The 19,648-nt window shown below is 44.8% G+C and overlaps 1 protein-coding gene across 1 annotated transcript in view; it reads right to left on the reverse strand.

Moving 5' to 3' along the window:
• Positions 1-19,648, reverse strand: part of LOC119164659 (ATP-binding cassette sub-family C member 2) — a 179,008-nt gene that overhangs the window by 116,251 nt on the left and 43,109 nt on the right. The window contains exons 3-4 of the mRNA XM_075874522.1: positions 12,591-12,725; positions 10,072-10,212 (exon numbers count right to left, since the gene is read on the reverse strand). Of these exons, the coding sequence (XP_075730637.1) occupies positions 10,072-10,212; positions 12,591-12,725 (276 nt within the window). The remainder of the gene's footprint in view (positions 1-10,071; positions 10,213-12,590; positions 12,726-19,648) is intronic.

Consider the following 19,648-nt stretch of genomic DNA (forward strand, 5'->3'; position numbering starts at 1 on the left):
TGCTTGCTTTTCTTGCCTTTCTTTAGCACACACTGCAAAGCTATGCACATCTGGCATTAGCTTGCATGAAAAGAAGAACTACGTATCAAAGGCCGGTAGGTGCTTCAAGTGCACAGTCGAAGGGCATTGCTCTGAAGACTGCCATCGTCGTGCAACTTATTCGAACTGTAAAGGAAGGCACACAACCATCGTTTTCAACGCAGACTGCATTCCGAAGCAGCAATCAAGCCAAGCAGAGAGCCCTAGAATAGGTATTGCTGTGATGGATTTAACCCATAATTTTGAAACCATGGTTTTAGTGCACACATTACGGCCATGGTCAATAAACGAAAGTTACTCATGCTCTATGAGAGGTGTAATTGATAGTGTCAGCCAAAGAAACTTCGTTAGAAAGGATATATTTATTAGATTGAGCTTGTCCGCAGTGCACGCCATCAAAATGAATGAAACTGCATTTGGAGAAGCGAGTGGAGCACCGGAAAGACGACGAAACATCGTCAACGCGACGTTGATGACTCAGTTCGACCATGCCAAGCATGGTGTAGAAGCTACGGGAGTACCATTAATCTGTTGGGAACTCATTGAGACGGCAGCAACAAACATGTTCTTATGCAAACTCTCAGACGAAAAAAAATTCATTGCTGATACGGTGTACATCCCAGGACTAGAAACTGAAGACGGCATATGCTTGCTCGTTAGAGCGGACCGAATGTGGTAATTTTCATCGTACAATATTTTCCCGCGTGAGAGTGGTCAGGTTAAGCCTGACCGTCCCCAAGTGGGCCTAACCAGGTGACGCTGAGTTAATTCGCGTCTATTGTGGACTTGAAGTTACTTCACTCACTCACGAGAACCAGCAAGGCCTTATTGCTATCGACATGAAGCTTGGATGGACGTTTCAAGCATCTATACAGTTTGAAGGACAGCATTTTAAGCGTGCTGCTACTGCTACCATCTGTGTACTTCGCACGAGCTGCGTCGACCTAGACATGTCTATCTCTCTGCAACAGTTTTCGCATCTCAACAGCATTGATATCTGTGATCTGTGTATCAACAAAGACTACGAGAACGAGATAGCCTCGCCATTCAACTAGGAATTGCAGAATTTCGGCACCATGAAATGTAGAAGAAAGGAAGCCTCCTCGTGGAAAGGTAGGACACCTTGGACATGATGCAGGGCAGCAGCGCACCCACTCGCTCCTGCATGTAGAAGAGACAGCGTTGAGCCCCTACTTCTGGATATCTTCAATCGCACTTTTCGACGACTGGAGCCCCCCCCCCCCCCCCAGCACCCTACACAACCAGGCACCGACCGCAGTACACAGAAGATTTTTGGTGATATAGCTTTTCCCGACCAAGGTGATAGAGACGCTAATCCTAACGATGAGCTCGCACTGCTCGTGCCACCCGACGCTGGCGCGGTGGCTACGACAACAGTCGTTCCTCGCCACGACGCCTGTGCCACCCAACTCCATCTGACTCACCCACGTTGAGCCATACCTTCAGAAATTGCTGCCGTCTTAACAATGAACGTGTTTGCAGTCGAATGTCGAAGGAACTAAGATCACACCTGAAGACCGGATGGATCCGGATAGATCTCTAGCCACCGAAACAAGAAACGAAAGTGCTTCGGCATCGCCAACTGGCCAGGGAAGCGCATCCCATATCCCAATGCCGGACGGATCTGCTCAGCGTCTCTCTCGCAAACCCAGGCAATTGCTTCTGCAAGATGATCACGTCAGAGTTGTGAGTCGCCAGAAGAAACGACCTCAACATCTAGAAAGTGGGGGAAGCACAACTGCGAGGTGCTATTCTATGCGATGTGGATCTGCATGAAACGCTGCAGATCCACATCAAAATTTACCCCACATGCGTTGAAGCAAATCTCATGGTAGTAAGCACACCTCATCTCTCCAAGGCGGAAATCTACAGTCATGTCTCTAAACTACAGGTGGAAACTGAAACGTATGGCATTCGAGCCCACGTTACTTCCCCTAAGAATACAGCAAAGGGAGTGATCCACAATATTTCCCCCTACGGCTCTCCTGAAGACATCTCGGCAAGGCTTGTTAATGACCCCAATCGCACGATACTACAAGTTCGCCGAATGGGAAAGATAAACACGGTACTCATTCCAATCGATGGTGACTAAGTCCCTTTCCATGTCTATTGTCGAGGAGTCGAATACGAATGTTACCTACATAAGAAGCGCACCGAAGTATGCGGCAAAATTGAGGCAGTCCGCCACCGTTCGGATATCTGCCCCAAACCAAATGCCATAGTCTGCACGCTGTGCAGCACAGCCAACCCTGCTACCGCTCATCCAAGCACATTAAGTGTCTTCTGTGCGGTGAAGCCCACCAGACAAGTGACAAATCTTGTTCTCAACGCTACATGACACCTCACCTTCTCATTTATCGTCTTCCAACAACAACAGTACCTCTCAACCACGATCTCAACGCATGCAAGATGCTCATACGGAATGCCAGGAGATGAAGCCTAGCGACCCACGCTCCCGAAGTCCTAGTCCAACCTGGAAACGTCATCGCTCACGCAGCCGATCAAAGCAGTGGTGCAAGAATCAACCCCAGGTGGGTGCTCCTATTCGTATCTACGGCGTCCAAGGCTTCGGATGGTTCTCCCTTCAGCAGCGGCACCCGGTCTCACCCTCGTCACCCCTATGGTAAGCTGGGATAGCATTGCCTCTCAACGTGCTCCTATACATAATACAGCGCCCACAGCACACTCACGACCACACCTAATATGAAAACCATGTTAAGTACTGTGACACAGGAGAGCTGCGTTCACTCCGTACGTTCGCACAAGAAGTCCGCGTTGAAAACACCGCTCTTCGAAAATAACTTGCCCAACAACCTCCGTCCTCTTCTGCGCTTCACTCTGCTGACCTCCGCACCAATTCCGCCCCCCTCCCCTGAACGAAAGGCTCCAGACACAGAATAACCAGCCACACCATCGTCGCAACCGTCTACCACTTCGGCGCCCATTTTGCGAGTAGAGTCTGTACCGCAGCAACAACTCCGCGAGACGATTCAAGCCGTACTTATACGGCAGTTACCGCTAACGCTTGAAGAAACCATCGCAAAAACACTAGAGCGATCTCTCGATTCAATCCTAACAGCATAGTTAGAGACCCACCTCACCTTAATGCTCGATGGGAAGCTGGAAGCCCGAGTGGCAATTATCGAAAACAACCTTGAAGCCACACTTTCGAGTCTTCTCGCCAACTATAGCAGCAGAGTTACGGAGCTTGAGCGGTGTACACATCACTCTCGCTCACACTCGTATCAGAAGCCTTATGGTCGCATTAACTAAGATGGCCATGAGTGATCCGCACACTCCGTACTGCATCTGGCAGTGAAACTGCCATGGCTACCACCATAGGAGGGGCGTGCTGCAACAATTTCTATCGACACTCGATGAAACAGACACGCCCGGTATTATCACTTTACAGGAATCGGGCAGGCAGGCTAAGCTGGTCGGATACGCCTCTTTTATGGTTTCTCAAGCCCCCGACAGTCGCAAAGTCCTTATCACTCCCGTGAAACGAAATATCCTTGTTCTTCAACACCCCTCGCTCTCTGATACAGCATCGCACATTATATCGAAAATCCTCACTTCATCTCGACGAACGACCACTGTTCTGCTTTTGGTCAATATTTACAGCAGCCCACGACAACGAAATTGCTTCCACAAGCTCCTCTCTTATGTCAAGAAGTTGGCAATAATTCCCCCCCCCCTCCTCGTGATAGGAGATTTTAACGCTCCCTCAGCCCCTTGGGGTACATCCACGACACCAGAAAATGACGACTGCTGTGGCAAGACACCCACAATCTCGGCCACACCCTTATCACAGAAAACGACCTATCATACGCGGTTGGTCCACAGCGTTGTCAGAGACATCACTCCTGACCTCACTTTCACTACAAACATTACGCATGCAGAGTGATCTAACCTTCATGAACATATGGGCAGTGACCACTATATAATACCAACGATCGTCAAGGCTGGCCCGCAGCGCAGGAAAGCCAAACAGCCTGAACTAGTTTACTGGGATGTGTTCCGCGAATTGCAGGCATCGGCTTCTCCAGAATATGCAACCTCGATCGACCAATGGGCAGCTTCCTTACTACGAGACGTTAAGCTTGCCACCAAGCCTCCCCCAGAAGAAGCCGTAGGTGACACGGTAGACACCATGCTGCTGCACATGTGGGAGGCTCTCTCTGGTCTGCGCAAGCGCTATAACTCCAACAAATGGAACCACTCATTACGCAAACGCATTGCTACATTAACGCGTAAAATTGAAGATTACGGTCTTCAACTCTCCCGCCAGAACTGGCTTCAGCATTGAAATGTTATAAAACGCTTACCTAACGTGCCCAAAACGTGGAATATTCTTCGTCATATGATAGAACCAACATCGACGATAACTGCTCAGTGCCACTCCCTAATCACTGCTCTGCACACTATCGAGGTACCAATGAAGACCTTATCCAGGACCTATCTAGTCGATACAATTTCTTTGCTACTTCGGTTGATCTCCCATGCTACACGGGGGTGGATAATCTAGCCCGCGACTCCCAGATTACAAAAGCGGGAGTAAGATCCGCAGTTTTACGACACCACTCAGCGCCTGGCCCGGATAATATTACAAATAAAATCTTACGAAACCTTGACGAAAAGTCACTTGATATGCTCACATCTTATCTGCAAGTGGTTTGGGAGTCGAGAGAAATACTAACACTATGGAAAACTGCCACAGCCATTCTGATACCTGAACCAGCAAAACCACTCACTATCGAGAATCATCGGCCGATATCTCGGACATCTTGAGTCGGCAAGGTACTCGAGCACGTTATTCACATTCGAATATAGAGGTACATGGAAGAGCATGCCCTCTACCCACACACAATGTTCGGATTACACCCTAAACTTTCGACACAAGACGTAATGCTGGAAATGAAGAGTCACATTATCGACGGTAAAGACGGCTCTCAGTACGGGACACGTGCTATTCTGGGGCTAGACCTCACCAAGGCATTTGACAATGTGCTACATACATACATCATTGACGCCCTCGCCACGCTCAACGTAGGCTCCCATACCTACCGCTACATCCGCAACTTTTTGACGGACAGTATAGCCACACTCTCGGTCAACGATCTACCTGCACCTTCCGTCAATCTAGGTGGGAAAGCGACACCACAGGGGTCAGTCCTTTCTCCATTTCTTTCAACCGGGGCATGCTTCACCTTCCACCACTTCCAGAAGATATCCCCGACCTCTACCGTAGAATATACGCGGACGATATCACATGGTGGATTTCCAGGTGTAGCGACGGAGAGATACAGGATGCACTTCAATTGGCTATTGATAGAATCACAACTCAAGCAGAACAACGAGGACGGTCCTGCTCGCCCCAAAAGTCAGAGTTACTCCTGTATCGACCTAGATCTCCCTGCAACAGAGACTTTCTCACGATAAATCTGCATCTGCAACATCACCCTATACAAACAGTCTCTACCATTCGCGTATTGGGTTTCCGCATTCAGCAGAGCGGTGGCAATTCTGAAACAATGCGACTAATACACCTTCGTGCCTATCAGACTACTAGGCTCATCTCCCGCATCGCCAATAAACAGGATGACATGAAAGAGGCCAATCTTATACGACTGGTGACCGCCTTCTTCATAAGCAGAATCTTTTACGTTGCTTCATTTATAAAACTTACGCTTACCGAAAAGAAGAAACTAAACCTAATGATCAGGCGCTGCCACAACTGCATGCTGCATCTTTCCATGCCTACGCCTAATACGAAACTCAATGACCTAGGAGACAAATTCATTGAAGCCGAACGTATATCGCACTACGAACGATTAGGCCAAACTCCCACAGGACGTGGTCTCATGTGCACACTCGGCATACCTTACGTCTCCCAGTTCCGCTGAAAACTCCCAATTCCGCCGGACATTAGCGATACCTTCGCGATTCCCCCAATGCCATGCAAAATGCATCCTAAATATGACCCAAAAAGAAGAGTTGACCACGCCAAGCAACTAGGTAAGCGCTACGCACAAGCCACGCACGTGGCGTATGTAGACGCAACGAAATATCCTACGTATCGGGCCATGGCCCTCACTGTCGCCGCTGGGCCGCAGCACATAATTACCGCAACTGGCACCATTCGACCACACAAACCCGAAGAAGGTGAAGAAGCAGTGATTGCTCTAGCCTACGCCTCAACCCAAGCATCGTGCATCACCATCGACTCCAAGACTGCCATCCGCCACTTTACCAAAGGTTTGATCTCCCAACCAGCGCTCCGCATTTTCACAAATACACCTCAGTTACATCACCGCCGCGTTGAGATCATCTGGACTCCGGGTCACTCGGGGTTCGCGGAAAACGAACACGCTCATGACGCCGCCCGAGCTCTCGCCGACCGAGCGCGTCATCCAACAGAGCACCACCCCTCGCGACTTGACGCGGCTGAGCGAGAGATGATGGTCTTTCTGTTCGCGACAATTCGAAAGACAGAATGGTTTACTTTGGAGAAATTCTAATGTATTACCGCAAGGCCAGACTTAAATACCCACCACCAGACAGGTGCCTTAGTAAGCAGCAGTTCACTACCTGGCGTCTATTACAGTCACGCACTTTCCCCTGTCCGTCAATGTACAGAAGTATTTACCGCGCTATTCACACACCACAATGCGAAACGTGCGGTGCACCTAACGCTGAGCTCGACCATATTATATGGGCCTGCCCCGAAGCTACTCACTCAGTTAAACACAGCACGAACCCTACATTTACAATCACCATGGCCGAGCAGTGGGAGGTTATGCTGCTCAGCACGTGCACGGAGTACCAGCTCTGGGCTGTCCGGCTGGCCGAGGACGCCACGAGGATTCAAGGCCTGGCCATTACCTGAAAAAAGTGGTTACAGAGGGGACCATCTCCCAGCCCGCCGCCACCTTTGACCCCAGCAGGGGCAGTTTATTAAAGTTTCTTCTCTCTCTTTCGTGGGAAAGACAAAACTCAGGCGACTTTATTGCCCACAGCACCGTTGGAACGCGTTCATTGCTGGCCGTTCTAAATCAGCCCAGTTCGAGACACGCGCTGTACGATCCGCGCGCTATTCCCATCATCGTTGCCCCGTTGCTGTGGTCTTGTGGCTAAGGTACTCGACTGCTGACCCGCAGGTCGCGGGACCGAATCCCGGCTGCGCCGGCTGCTTTTTCGATGGAGGCGGGAATGTTGTAGGCCCGTGTGCTCAGACTTTGGTGCACATTAAAGAACACCAGGTGGTCGAAATTTCCGTAGACCTTCACTACAGCGTCTCTCATAATCATATGGTGGTTTTGGGACGTTAAATCCCACATATTATCAATATCCCGTCATCGTTCTTTTCTTCTAATATTTACCAGTTTGCTCGAATGAAACAATCAAAGAGAGAGTGGTGAGATAAAACTTGTTGTAGCTCCGCGGCTGATGCCCAAAAGAAGGTGAAAGCCGCGTGGCTCGTTAGGCGCGAGCCACGTGGTGGAGAGAACGCTCTGGCTCTTGGTCCCGCTGAACACGTCAGCCGCAACCGCGTCGGTCTTCCTCTTTGCCCACGCCCCAATACAAAGCTGCGACCATGACATGGCGCCGTTGAATGATGACATGGCCCCATCCGCCGCTGACTCGTCTTCTTCCTCTACATTGTTATTTATGCCCGAGCGTAAGGGAGAAGGCCGTATAAGCAAACGCGTTCGCACGTGTCAGTCGTTCTCAAAAAGCAATAAGTTGCCTTATCGGCCGACTAGCGGCGAGAAAAGCGTTCTGGCTGCACCTAAGAGATGAGCGTCCAATCACCCAGTCGTCGTATAGCGTTATACGTCTTTCTAAACAAAATTGAAGACAGTCGAGGAACAGGTGCTCAATTTTTCCTTTGTTTCGCAAGTATTGTATGTAGTACAGTCCATCACTTCTACTAGCGCAGTTCAAGTACGAGTGGTTGCAAATGATTCAGCAGGTGTATTCCGATGCGAACCGTAAAAGTGGGACGTTACACGAGGTAGCGTTTGTTCATTACTCAAGGAGCAGTTCTTGAATGGCGTAACAAGCTGTAAATCACAATCTTCTATCATGTACACTGCATGTTGGCATCTTTACTATGTTGTTTCTAGATTCATGCCCACTCCTGCAATAACTCCACAATTAGGCTTCAGCTTGTAAAAAAAAACTAAATATACATTTGGGATGTTTCATTTCACCACAAAGATGTTTTTCGAAAGATGATGACGCTGTTTTGCAGCATCTATCACAAAAAAGGAAATGCAATGCTGTACTCTTCTAATCTACCATATTTATCTGCGTATAATTGATACAGTTCCTGCAATGACTGCGCAACCGCTGTAAGTGAACATCGTAGCTTTTTTAGTCGTGATGGGGAAGTTTAAGCCCACAATACGTCAGGTATTCGTAAGAATATGCTTGAGCAATCCAGGAGCTTACTTGTGAAAGCATAAGAGAATCATTTGGAGTAAATTATGCGATTAAGATGAGCCATTTGCTAAAAATGTGATAATTGCACAAAGACGACTCAGAAGCTATGCAAGGTAATGAAGGAAGGTGAAAGTATTATTTCTGTGCGTCACAGAACTCACAGTAGAGCCACTCTTCTTTGGCAGTTAAGGAAAAAGACTAGGATCATATCACTCACCCCAAAACATAAATTTTTATGGTCTCTTCACATACCAAGGTGTTCCATGTTCCTACCGTAAAGGGAAGTGAATGAATGAATGAATGAAGGAATGCAGGTCTGTTTCAAATAAATATTTCTGGCGAAGGTGCAGCCCTTAGTATAGGACTTCTACATGAGGGCTTTGCCATCTTGCAAGCCCTGTTGATCAGCTCGACTTGTTCTTCTGGCTTCCAGCAGAACAGCGCAGCCTCCCACTACCCCGTTATTGGTGTGCAGTTTCTTGACACCACCTGTGAGTGGTGGCGGGCCCATGCCACGTGATATAATATTGGCTGTTCTCCGCATAGCACCAATTTGTTGGTATATATTGCCGGATAGATTTTGCTGCATATATTGAGATTGGGGTACGTACTAGTATGCAGCTGTCTCCAGGCAACCGACTGCTCTCTGCTGAGGTCTTTGTGAGGAGGGGGTATATCCTCCTCTGGGCTCTCTGATGTTCTGAAATCGCTCCATAGCGTCTAGAAACTGTGGCTGGTTCCTCGTCACTGTGCGCCCCCCGGTCGGCGTATTCTCGAGCAATGGCGTCGGCACGCTGGTTCCCTGTCACAGTTTCATGGCCTGGTGTCCACGTAGTGGAGCAGCCCGAGAAGGGGATTTTTCTTCCCCTGTGTACGCGGATGGCAGTGGATATACGGCTGCTGATGTACTGTCTACACGCTTTTTGCTAGTCAGTGACTGTTTCTGCAATAGACTCGCAGCTCTGGTGCCTGATGGCGAGAGCGATAGCTACTTCGTCAGCCTCGAGGATGTTGTTACTTCTAATCGAAGCGCTGTTGAATTGGCTAAGCTCCACAACGCTTACAACTGCCCCGGAGTGTTCTCGTTATGTGATCGCGTATACATACAATACATCGGTTCTCGCCTTAAAATTTTTTTCCGTGTTCTTTTTGTCTGGCTTTTTTTTGGGGCCTTATGTAATTTCGGATGCACGTTTATAGGTATTCGTCTGATTTCAATTATCGGGCGAATCTCCTTCGGTATGCGTTCCTTACTGTTGATTTCTCCGCAAGCATCCCTCATGCCCAAATTCTGCAACGTGTGCCTGTCCGTTGATGTCAGCATTAGTCCATTTTCTGGGAAAAAGATGCGTCTTGATATGTTTTTTCACTGTGTGGTTTATCCCCACTTTCTGAATTGTCTCTTCCATGTTTGAAAAACCGTCCATGGGTTCTGAAAAACCCGTCCCTGTTTTAGCCACGGTCTAAAAAACATGGACGGGTTGACAACGAAAGGCTCTTTTTGACATGTTTGTCTTTTTACGCAAACAATACGAAAAAGTACATTGGCATGGGAGAACCAACCTGGTCACTGAATGCAGTGTTGAACTTGAGGAAGGCGTCAAGCGCGCAGCCCGTGAACATCACTCCCAACAAAGTGACTGCGAACGCCGATGGCGGAAGACATCGCCGATGCCGCTTCCATAAAATCCACACGAGAACAACCTGTCGAGTCAATCAAAGACAGAAAAAAGACCACAACCTATTGTATATTTTAAAAGAACGGTTTTATCTACTATATGATTAATTTTTTTCCTACAGCACATGGCGTAAAACGAAGAACGCACGACGAAAAAGACGAGTGGATCTTTAGCTGATCCGCCACAGTATTGTAAAGGCTATTGTGCTCGATTGGTGACACGATAGTCACACAATTGAATCATGGCCCCGGGTGCCGCATTTTTGCGAAAATGGGATGCTAGAGGTCTGTGCGTTTAGATTTAGGTGCATGGCAAACAACCCAAGCTATAAATAGTCGCAATTTTGGAAGCCCTCCTCTACAGCATCTCTCATAATCATATGTGGTTTTTGAGGTGTAAAGCCCGAAGAACTATGATTAAACCTGTGTTACAGTCGTGAGTAAGTGTAAAAATGATAAATCATCAGGCTACTCTAATGCGGACCACCTGATCCCTAATTGCAATTACGGTATGATTCATCTGCGACAATCGCTTTTATTAAACCAAGGAAAGCTCTATAAAAATAAAAGGAGTTCCGCTATCTTTCAAGAGTAGCATAAACAAACAATTCTCCGTGACGATAATATTCTCAACTCCCGTCCTGTTCACATTGTTGGCCATATTAAATGCCTCAGTTTTGTATACAATGCATACGCGCTTAGGTCTAAGAATGTCATACGAAATGACTATTAACAAAGCTAGCTGGAATAACTCGGATACTCGGTCATCCCTGATACGTCCTCTTTAGGAGAATAAAAATAAATTTATAAGCATCTCTGTCGCTCACTTTTTACTCCTTCCAGCTTGTCTGGAGCACACGTGCATTAACTTATCTATAACTATGAAAGTTGACGCTTTGTCGAAGCGACAATTACACTCTATAAAAATAACGACTAGAAAGGAAGTTTTTTTCTGCAAAGATAATCCTACAGTGTATTGAAAGACTTTCCTTGAAATATCCCCGCAAGCCTGGAATCGTCTTGTTACAAAGAATGGAGTTTCCTGTGAAATTTTCTGCATGAAACTGTGGTACTGCGATCGATAAGCCATTCTGGGGATGGTGGTAGTTCATGAATTTGGTTATTTTCGTGACTGCCACTTCGAAGGCACTTGTGGCATTGTATATTACTGTGTGCTTGTTTTGTTTCAGATACAAGAATGATTGTTGAACCTAAAAAGACAAAAGGTGAAGGTTTCGAAGTGAAGCTGATGAACGTTTGCTGCAGTTCGTACTGCGACAAATCAGTTGCAGATTACATGGAGCTAAAGGGAGACGAAAAAAGGAAGCTCAGGTGAATCCATGTATTACCTATCATTCCCAAGATGAAGGAAGCACCACGCCTTAGTGCTCCCATAAACACTATCGTTGTATTTGCCTAGAGCGCATTGTTAGGAAACCCTATGTACTGAATGGCAAGCGCGTTATCAGTGTATAACGTAGCACTCCTGAGAGAAAAGTGGCGAGTGCCAGTTTTCAAGATAAGGAAACGCAAGTATCGCCTATTATACTCGACCTTCTTCTCAAATGAATGTAGTAAGAGCTTTTTAAGAAGTCTCTGCAGTTCAAAAAACAAATTTGCGATCCTAGAACTAAAAGCCACAAGACATAATTGCTACCACGATGGTACACAACTTAAGGCAAATAATCACACATGTTAAAAAATATTCAAAAAAGCCCAAGAAATGCTGCGTCAGTTTTATTGATAATGACAAAGGGGGAAGTAAAAGTTTCGCCGCAAAGGTGATGCAATCAATATAACAGCAAAAGAATAGAATGTTGTATGAAGCAAGGCCAACAACTAACTTTTTTTTTTCTTCAATCCCATCTCTCAAACTGTGCGGGACGCTAGTTTAAGTGAGTTTGGTCGCTCCAGAGAGCGAAGTGGGTGTCGTGCTGTCTGTCACATCGGTTAGAAGCGCTGAGAGCACTTTGAGAGCCATCAACTTTAGGCCTCGAACGAGGGTGATCTAATCGCATGAGCTCATCGTGTGACGGAGATGACCGACTAGATTTATTTCTGCTTCAGCCATACTCACCTCCAGCGCTTGCCTCTTTTTACTCTAATGAAGAGCACACGTTGTTTCGGGGAAATGTTATGAATTTGGCTTTCATAAGAAGCATGATGGCTATGCAGTCAGTACAAATGCGCCTAAAGTGTCCGTAAAATTGCAATCGAAAAAAAATTGCGGATTTTGAAGTCCTGCTGGCTCTGTCATAATGTGGTAGTATGCGTCATCGTAATGACGCGCCCATTTTTGCTATCGATGTTAAAAGAGCGAATTTCTCAATTGTAAAGAAGTCTGCGCGGATATATACCAAAACGTTCACGCTCAAGATACACGCTGCTACACTCTGCGACTTACCAGTGACAGCGCCATAGCGTAATCTGGCACCGCTTTGCGGAGGGCGTAAATGGTTACGCACTGGCTCTCCCTGAAGTTTCCCAACGCATAGTAGCCTTTGGTGAGGCAAAGACCCGTAGAAATCAAAAGCAGCACCTGCATAACAAAGTCGAGATCTTTTATGAAAGAGAGCCTTTCGCTATTGTGGACACGTCAGTTCAAACGATACTGCACGTTCAGATCGAATTAAGCGTAAAATCGGCTTTGCCGAATCTTCTTTATGCAGAGAAGTTCTCGCTTTATATGTTCACTCAACTTGGTGGAAATCTGAAAAAAAATTTAAAGAACTAGTACTTAAATGACCACAGACCATAACTGCCTTGTAAGCATTTATTTATTTATTTATTCATTTATAAACGTATGTAAATATTGGATTTATTCATGAATGCTACAACCCTCACTAAAGGTTTCAACATGGCTAATGTACATTAGCTGAATTTACAAAATGGCAAACAAAGAGGAATAAATTAGGTAAAGTATGTGCATGCTTTCATAAGAAAGAACAAAAACAGTGCGTCAAAATAAACATGTAAAGGCCATATAATGAAATCCGCACTACATTCAAGATTACCAATAATGGAGAAGAGGTGCTACAGTGACCGAAAGAAACATGCACAAGCACATGTAATGAAAGTCACACAGAGAGAGAGAGAAAAAAAAAAACTTCATTGAATTATCCGGTGGATGACTATTCTAGCCCTACGACTCACTGCGGGAATCTATTCATTATCTAAGACTAAAACATTACTTAAGATTAAAACAAATTTTTAGATGCAATGCTAGAGGCACTTCTCTTGTGATCTCATAACAGTTTCGCTGTAGAACACCTCAATCCACTTCACTATGAGTGTATCGAAAGGACAATATTTACGGGCTTGTTTGTCTTTATTATACACTGTATTTTTACAACTAACAAACAAGAACACTAAGGAAAGTATCAGGGATGTTATTTGTGATATTTGTGGTGTAAATGGGACCAAAGTAAACTGATATTGCTTTAGTGCAGCTCAGTTTAAGCGCGAAGAAAAGATACTATGCAGTCAAGAAGGGGAAAAAACAGACGACAGTGTGAGTGCTAACTTCCAACTTTTGTTTATTGCGTTCCTTTACAACACATTATATAGCTCATTCCACGCGACATCATACACATGACAAAACCGTACACGTGTGGCACAACACACTATCAAAAACATAGTTGTGATCTGATTACAAATTGACAATTTTATACGAATGCTTCACAGCACGCGCTCCAGAAAAATTGAGCTATTTTGGAGATAAGGCCACAGACGGCGTACTCACTCAGAGACTCGCACATTTTGTGATAGCGTTCGCCTCAATAATTTTTCTTGTCAACTTGTTACGACCGCGGCCCGAAATGACACACTGATCAAAGAATGGAGTGCATCCACACGTCTTACAATGCATAGCCAGGAAACCACTGCAGGAAAGGTTGTTTTTTACATTACAAGAGTGCTCGCGCAAGCGGTCATTAACACACCTACCAGTCTCTCCTATGTAAACCGCGCCACACGACAGCAAGAACATGCACACAACAGATATAGGGCGCATTCAACAAACTTAGTTACATGCTTCTTTGCACAGGTGGGTTGCACCTCCTTCTTGGGGTTCGTAAGCTTACATAGACGGCTTAGTTTGTCTGGAGCGCAGAACACCACGCAGACATTTCCTCTCAGGGCTATTTTTTTTTCAAATGATGTGAAATCTGATGTACGTACGGAATCACACTGGTTTTCTCAGAATCGGGCTCACCATTGGTCGGCGGTCGTCCCCGCATACGTGGACCATTCAACAGGCAATCAGCTACCGACACCTGCACGAACCCTTGGTAGCCTGCCAAGGATAGTCGCTTGCTTTGTCTTGCAAAACTAGCGGCCATTGTGTGACGGCATGAATTCAACAGGGCATTTCTAAAACATAACCTGACAATCTTTCGCTTTATTAGCTTTAAATGCGCTGAATTGTACTGCAGAAAAGGATTTTTAGACCGCGGTTCATAGCACCAGCAAGTGTGTTCAAACGAACAACAGAGACGAAGGTCAAGAAAGCGGATGGTGCCTTCTTGCGACATTTCGTACTTTACTTCAAGTAGCACAAGACACTTCTTAATTATTGGCAAAATTTCTGCAGCCTGTGGCTCAATCTCAACTGAAGAACACTCAAGAAAGAACAAAAAATCGTCCACACACCGAAAAACCTTTCGCAACTTCTTCTGAGCGAGCTTATCAGGCAGCAAAATATCAAGATGGGTTAGAAAAAGATCGCTCAGTATGGGTGCAATGCACGATTCTATGCATACCCCCGTTTTCTATAGATAAACAGCGTAATCCTGTTTGATAAAAGTTGGCACGAGATAAAGATGTAAAAGCGGTAAAAATGACCACTAGATATCAAGGCGTCATTCTGGAACCTTATGGTACCATATTTATTATTCAATGAACTGTTCCCCTACTTCGAGCAGTTCTCTATAAGCAATCGTGTAAAAAAAGATCTTTGATGCCAATGGAAAATGCTTGGTAACCATTGCCAGCATTAGTTAAAAAAATATTATTTCCTCCTAGTTTCTTATCAGGAAGGGGTCTTTTATTCACAAACAGTTAAGCTTGGCTTGTAAAAACAGTGCTACTGGCTTCTGCCAGGAGTTGTATTCTGACACAATAACCCGTAGGGTAACGTCAACTTGATGGGTTTTTGCGTTAAATTGAACTAACAGGTGGTTCCTTTTGCTGTTTGACAATGACTTCTCTGATTTACCAAGGCTGAAGTTCTTGCATAGCTTAATAGCTGAGGACTTTACCCTGCTTAGTGATCGCACCGCTTGAAGACTGTGGCAACGGCACTGCTAGCTTTTTCATAAAACACCCCAGTAGGAAGCACACAGAAGCCACATTCCTTATTGGCTGGTAGCACACTCAGAGAATTGTGCGTCAGGTAGTCAGCGACGCACTTAACCGAGAGTTTCAGACCTGATACCTTAAGGTGGGCCACCATGTGAACACCCTCAGAAATAAAAAGTGGAACTGCTTCCTCTGCTGCATACCTTGGCACCTGCCTCACGAAAGTGAACAGTTCTTCGGGTCTTCTCTTGGTTTCCACAGCGAACTTGGGACCCAATGAAAAAGCGTCATGAATGTAGCCCGGAAGATTAACCTGCTCCGTCACGTGCACATGGTCTCGGCATTCGAGAACGTTTTAGAAAGACGGCTCCTGAGCTGTCTCAAGCAGACCTGCCACTCAACTTCTGTCTTCTGGGCGATCAGGCGTGAAAATGTGCGCAGGTTTATGTCCAACGATGAGGGATTCGTTTCTATGCGTAACCACGTGAAGAGAAGTTGCCGATATAGTCTCGCGTGTCTGCGAAGCTTCGATTTCAGGATTTTGCACACCTTTGCGATGTGCTCCGCAGCAGGTGCAAAGCCACAAAAGAGCACGCCCACTTCGTAACGAACAATTTTTCACAAAAGCCCAGTGAACGAGCTCTGCAAACTAAAGCGGCGATGAGCAACACGATGCAGTAAGGGTCTTGACGGTAGGTAGGAAAAGGGCCCGTTGAACTGGAAATGAAATAGACAAGTATTGTTGACTGGAAGAATTGGTGAATGATAACATATTGCTTTAGCGCAGCTCAGTTTGAGCGTGAAGGAAAGACACTATGCAGTAAAAAAGGGGTAAAACAGACGACAGTGCTCTAAGAACACCACAACATGACAAAATCGTTAATTTGTAATCAGATCACAACTAGGTTTTCTTGATGGTGTGCTGTGTTACACGTGTAGGGGGTTCGTCAAGCTATATAATGTGCTGTAAGGGCACGCAACAAACAAAAGTTGGAAGTTAGCGCTTACACTGTCGTCTTTTTTTCCCTTCTTTACTGCATAGCATCTTTCCTTCACGCTCAGACTGACCTGCGCTAAAACAATATCACCTTATCATGCACCAAGTCACCCAGTCAGCAGTACTTGTGGAAAGTAAACTGTGCGAAAAAACTTTTTGCCGCAACTTGGAAACGACCCAGCGATTTTCGATCTATGCGTCCAAGCTACAGTTGCGGTCACGTCACAATCCACTTTATAGGGTATACCATCATCGTTTTCACCATCATCAGTATCATCAGCATGACTACGCCCAATGCAGTACAAAGGCCTCTCTCATGTTCCACCAGTGAACTCGGTCGTGTGCTTGGTGCTGCCACTTTCTACTCGCGGTCTTCCTAATCTCATTTTCCCACCTAACTTTATGTCTCCCTTTCACCCGCTTACCTTCTCTTGGAATCCAATCTGTAATTTTTAATGGCCAGCGGTTATCTTACCTTCATGCTACGTGCCTTGCCCATGACAATTTCTTCATCTTGATGTCGATTATAACGTCCTTACCACCAGTTTGTTCCCTGACCTACTGTGCTCTCTTTTCTCTTAGGGTTACATGCATCATTCATAAATGCCGGTTGTTATGAAGAGCCAAATGACATTGACCGTGATACTAATATCCCGGATACACCTATGATAGAACACACAATATTCTTACAACCAACATCTCCTGCTGAAGTGGAGGCATCAATAAGGCTACTGAAAAGTAATGTCGCACCAGGCATTGATGAGATTGGTGCGAAAGAATTAAAACAAGTATCCCACCTTATTTCGGAGGCAGTTGCTCATATTGTTAATCTCATGTTGTCAACTGGTGTTTTTCCACAAAAACTCAAAGTAGCACGGGTGACAGCTATATTTAAAGGTGGCCTTAGAAATAATTTATCAAATTACCGACCGATATCGGTCCTCCCCATTATGTCGAAAATATTTGAAAGTGTGATTAACCAAAGACTGGTTTCTTTCTTTGACAAACACAAAATTCTTTCTAATAGCCAATATGGTTTTCGGAAAAACAGATCAACTGAAAAAGCATTGTGCTACATCAAAGATAGTATACTTACGAACATAGATAGCAAAAATTTCACACTTGGTTTATTTCTAGATTTGAAGAAAGCTTTCGATTCCATAAAATATAATATTTTATACGACAAACTATCTAGGTATGGGGTGCGGGGAGTAGCATTAGAGCTCATTAAAAACTATCTGAGTCACCGTTCTCAAATTGTGCAAATACAAAACGCAAAATCATCGAAACTAAAGCTAACACAAGGAGTTCCTCAGGGGTCCATACTGGGGCCATTTTTATTTCTTGTTTATATTAACGATATTGTAACTATAGCAAACTCTCCTGAAATTATTATGTATGCCGATGACACTAATGTTTTTTTTAAATCCACAGACTTAACTGATTTGGAAACTAAGGCCAACGAGTACCTTGCGTTGCTCTCGACTTGGCTAGGCCAAAATAGACTGCAGCTTAATATAGCAAAGACAAACTATGTCATATTTCGTGCTCTGAACAAACAACTTAGCCGGGAAATAGTTCTAACTTTCCAAGGGCATGAGTTAACCAGGGTTAAAGAGCAAAAGTTTCTTGGTGTCTGGTTCCAAGAGCATCTTTCGTGGAACGTTCATGTTAATAATTTAGTCGTTGAACTCTCCCGAGCTGTTGGCTGCTTGTATAAAATTGCACCCTTGATACCTATCTGGTTGAAGCAAAACCTATATAATTCATTGTTCTACTCTAGACTATGCTACGGAATACTGGTCTGGGGTACCACTACAAAAACCAACTACAATAGGATTATTCGTCTACAAAAAATGATACTGCGCATTTATGAAAGTTATCAGGGGCCATGGTACCAATTAAGCACGTCACCGTTATTTTTAAAATATCAAATGCTTCAAGCAAACAAAGTTTATGACTTCAAACTACTGCAGTATATACATTCCAATGCACTATATCTAGACGACAGCAGCAGTAATGAAGTCCCATACGACATGAGACTGAAGAGAAGACGAACATTAAAAACCAGGACTAACTATGGTACACAAACAACCAGCCACCAAGTACTAATGATCCTGAATAAGCTAGAAGGTCATATTGAATTCTTCACGACTAGAAATGCATTTAAAAATAAGGTGAAGGAACTGTTACTTGCACAGGCTTTGAGAGAATGACTATTGCAACACATGTGTGTGTGGGTATATGTGTGTGTATGTGTGTATATATGTGTATGTGTATATATGTGTATGTATATGTGTGTATATATATGTGTGTATATATGTGTATGTAGGTGTATATATGTGTGTATATATGTGTGTGTATGTGTGTGTGTATGTATATATATGTGTGTATGTATATATGTGTGTATGTGTATATATATGTGTACGTATATATGTATGTATATATATATATATGTATATATATATGGATCTATGTGTATGTATCTATGTATACTATTGCATTCCATGCGTTTGATTGAGCTTGATTGTGTGCTGATATCAATACTCCTTTTGTTATCTTATGCCTCTGTCTATTAAAAAAAAAAAAAAAAAAATAGCACAGTAACTATGTGGACGTACGAATGCGAAAGACTTTGTATTCCTAACGCATTGTATATCAAATGTGTAACGATTTTTTTATATTTTTGTTTACTGCCAATGAACTACTATTATGCCATGTAATATGATGTTGTAACATGTTACGGGTACCGGGGCCCCTGTCAGGCGTTGTTCGCCTTTAGCTCCTGTACCTTTCTTGAAGTTGTCAAGATCAAATAAATCTTATTCTTATTCTTATTCTTATTTTCCTTTACATTGCTCTCTGCGTCGTCCTCAGCTTACTTTCAACCCTCTTTGTAATCATATACGTTTCTGCTCCGTAGGTAAGTACCGGTAAGATGCAGCAGTTATATGCTTTCCTCTTGAGGAATAGTGGCAATCTAGCAGTCAAGAACTAAGAAAGCTTGCCAAATGTGCTCCACCTCATTTTTCTAGTTACTTCAATCTCATGAATCAACTCCGCGGCGGCCACTTGTTCTAAGTAGACGTACTCTTTTGCAACTTCAAGTGCACTGCTACCTATCTTGAAGCGCTGTTCTCTCTCGAGGTTGTCGTACATTACTTTTG

Source organism: Rhipicephalus microplus, chromosome 9, assembly GCF_043290135.1.
Source record: "Rhipicephalus microplus isolate Deutch F79 chromosome 9, USDA_Rmic, whole genome shotgun sequence".
Classification (NCBI taxonomy): domain Eukaryota; kingdom Metazoa; phylum Arthropoda; class Arachnida; order Ixodida; family Ixodidae; genus Rhipicephalus; species Rhipicephalus microplus.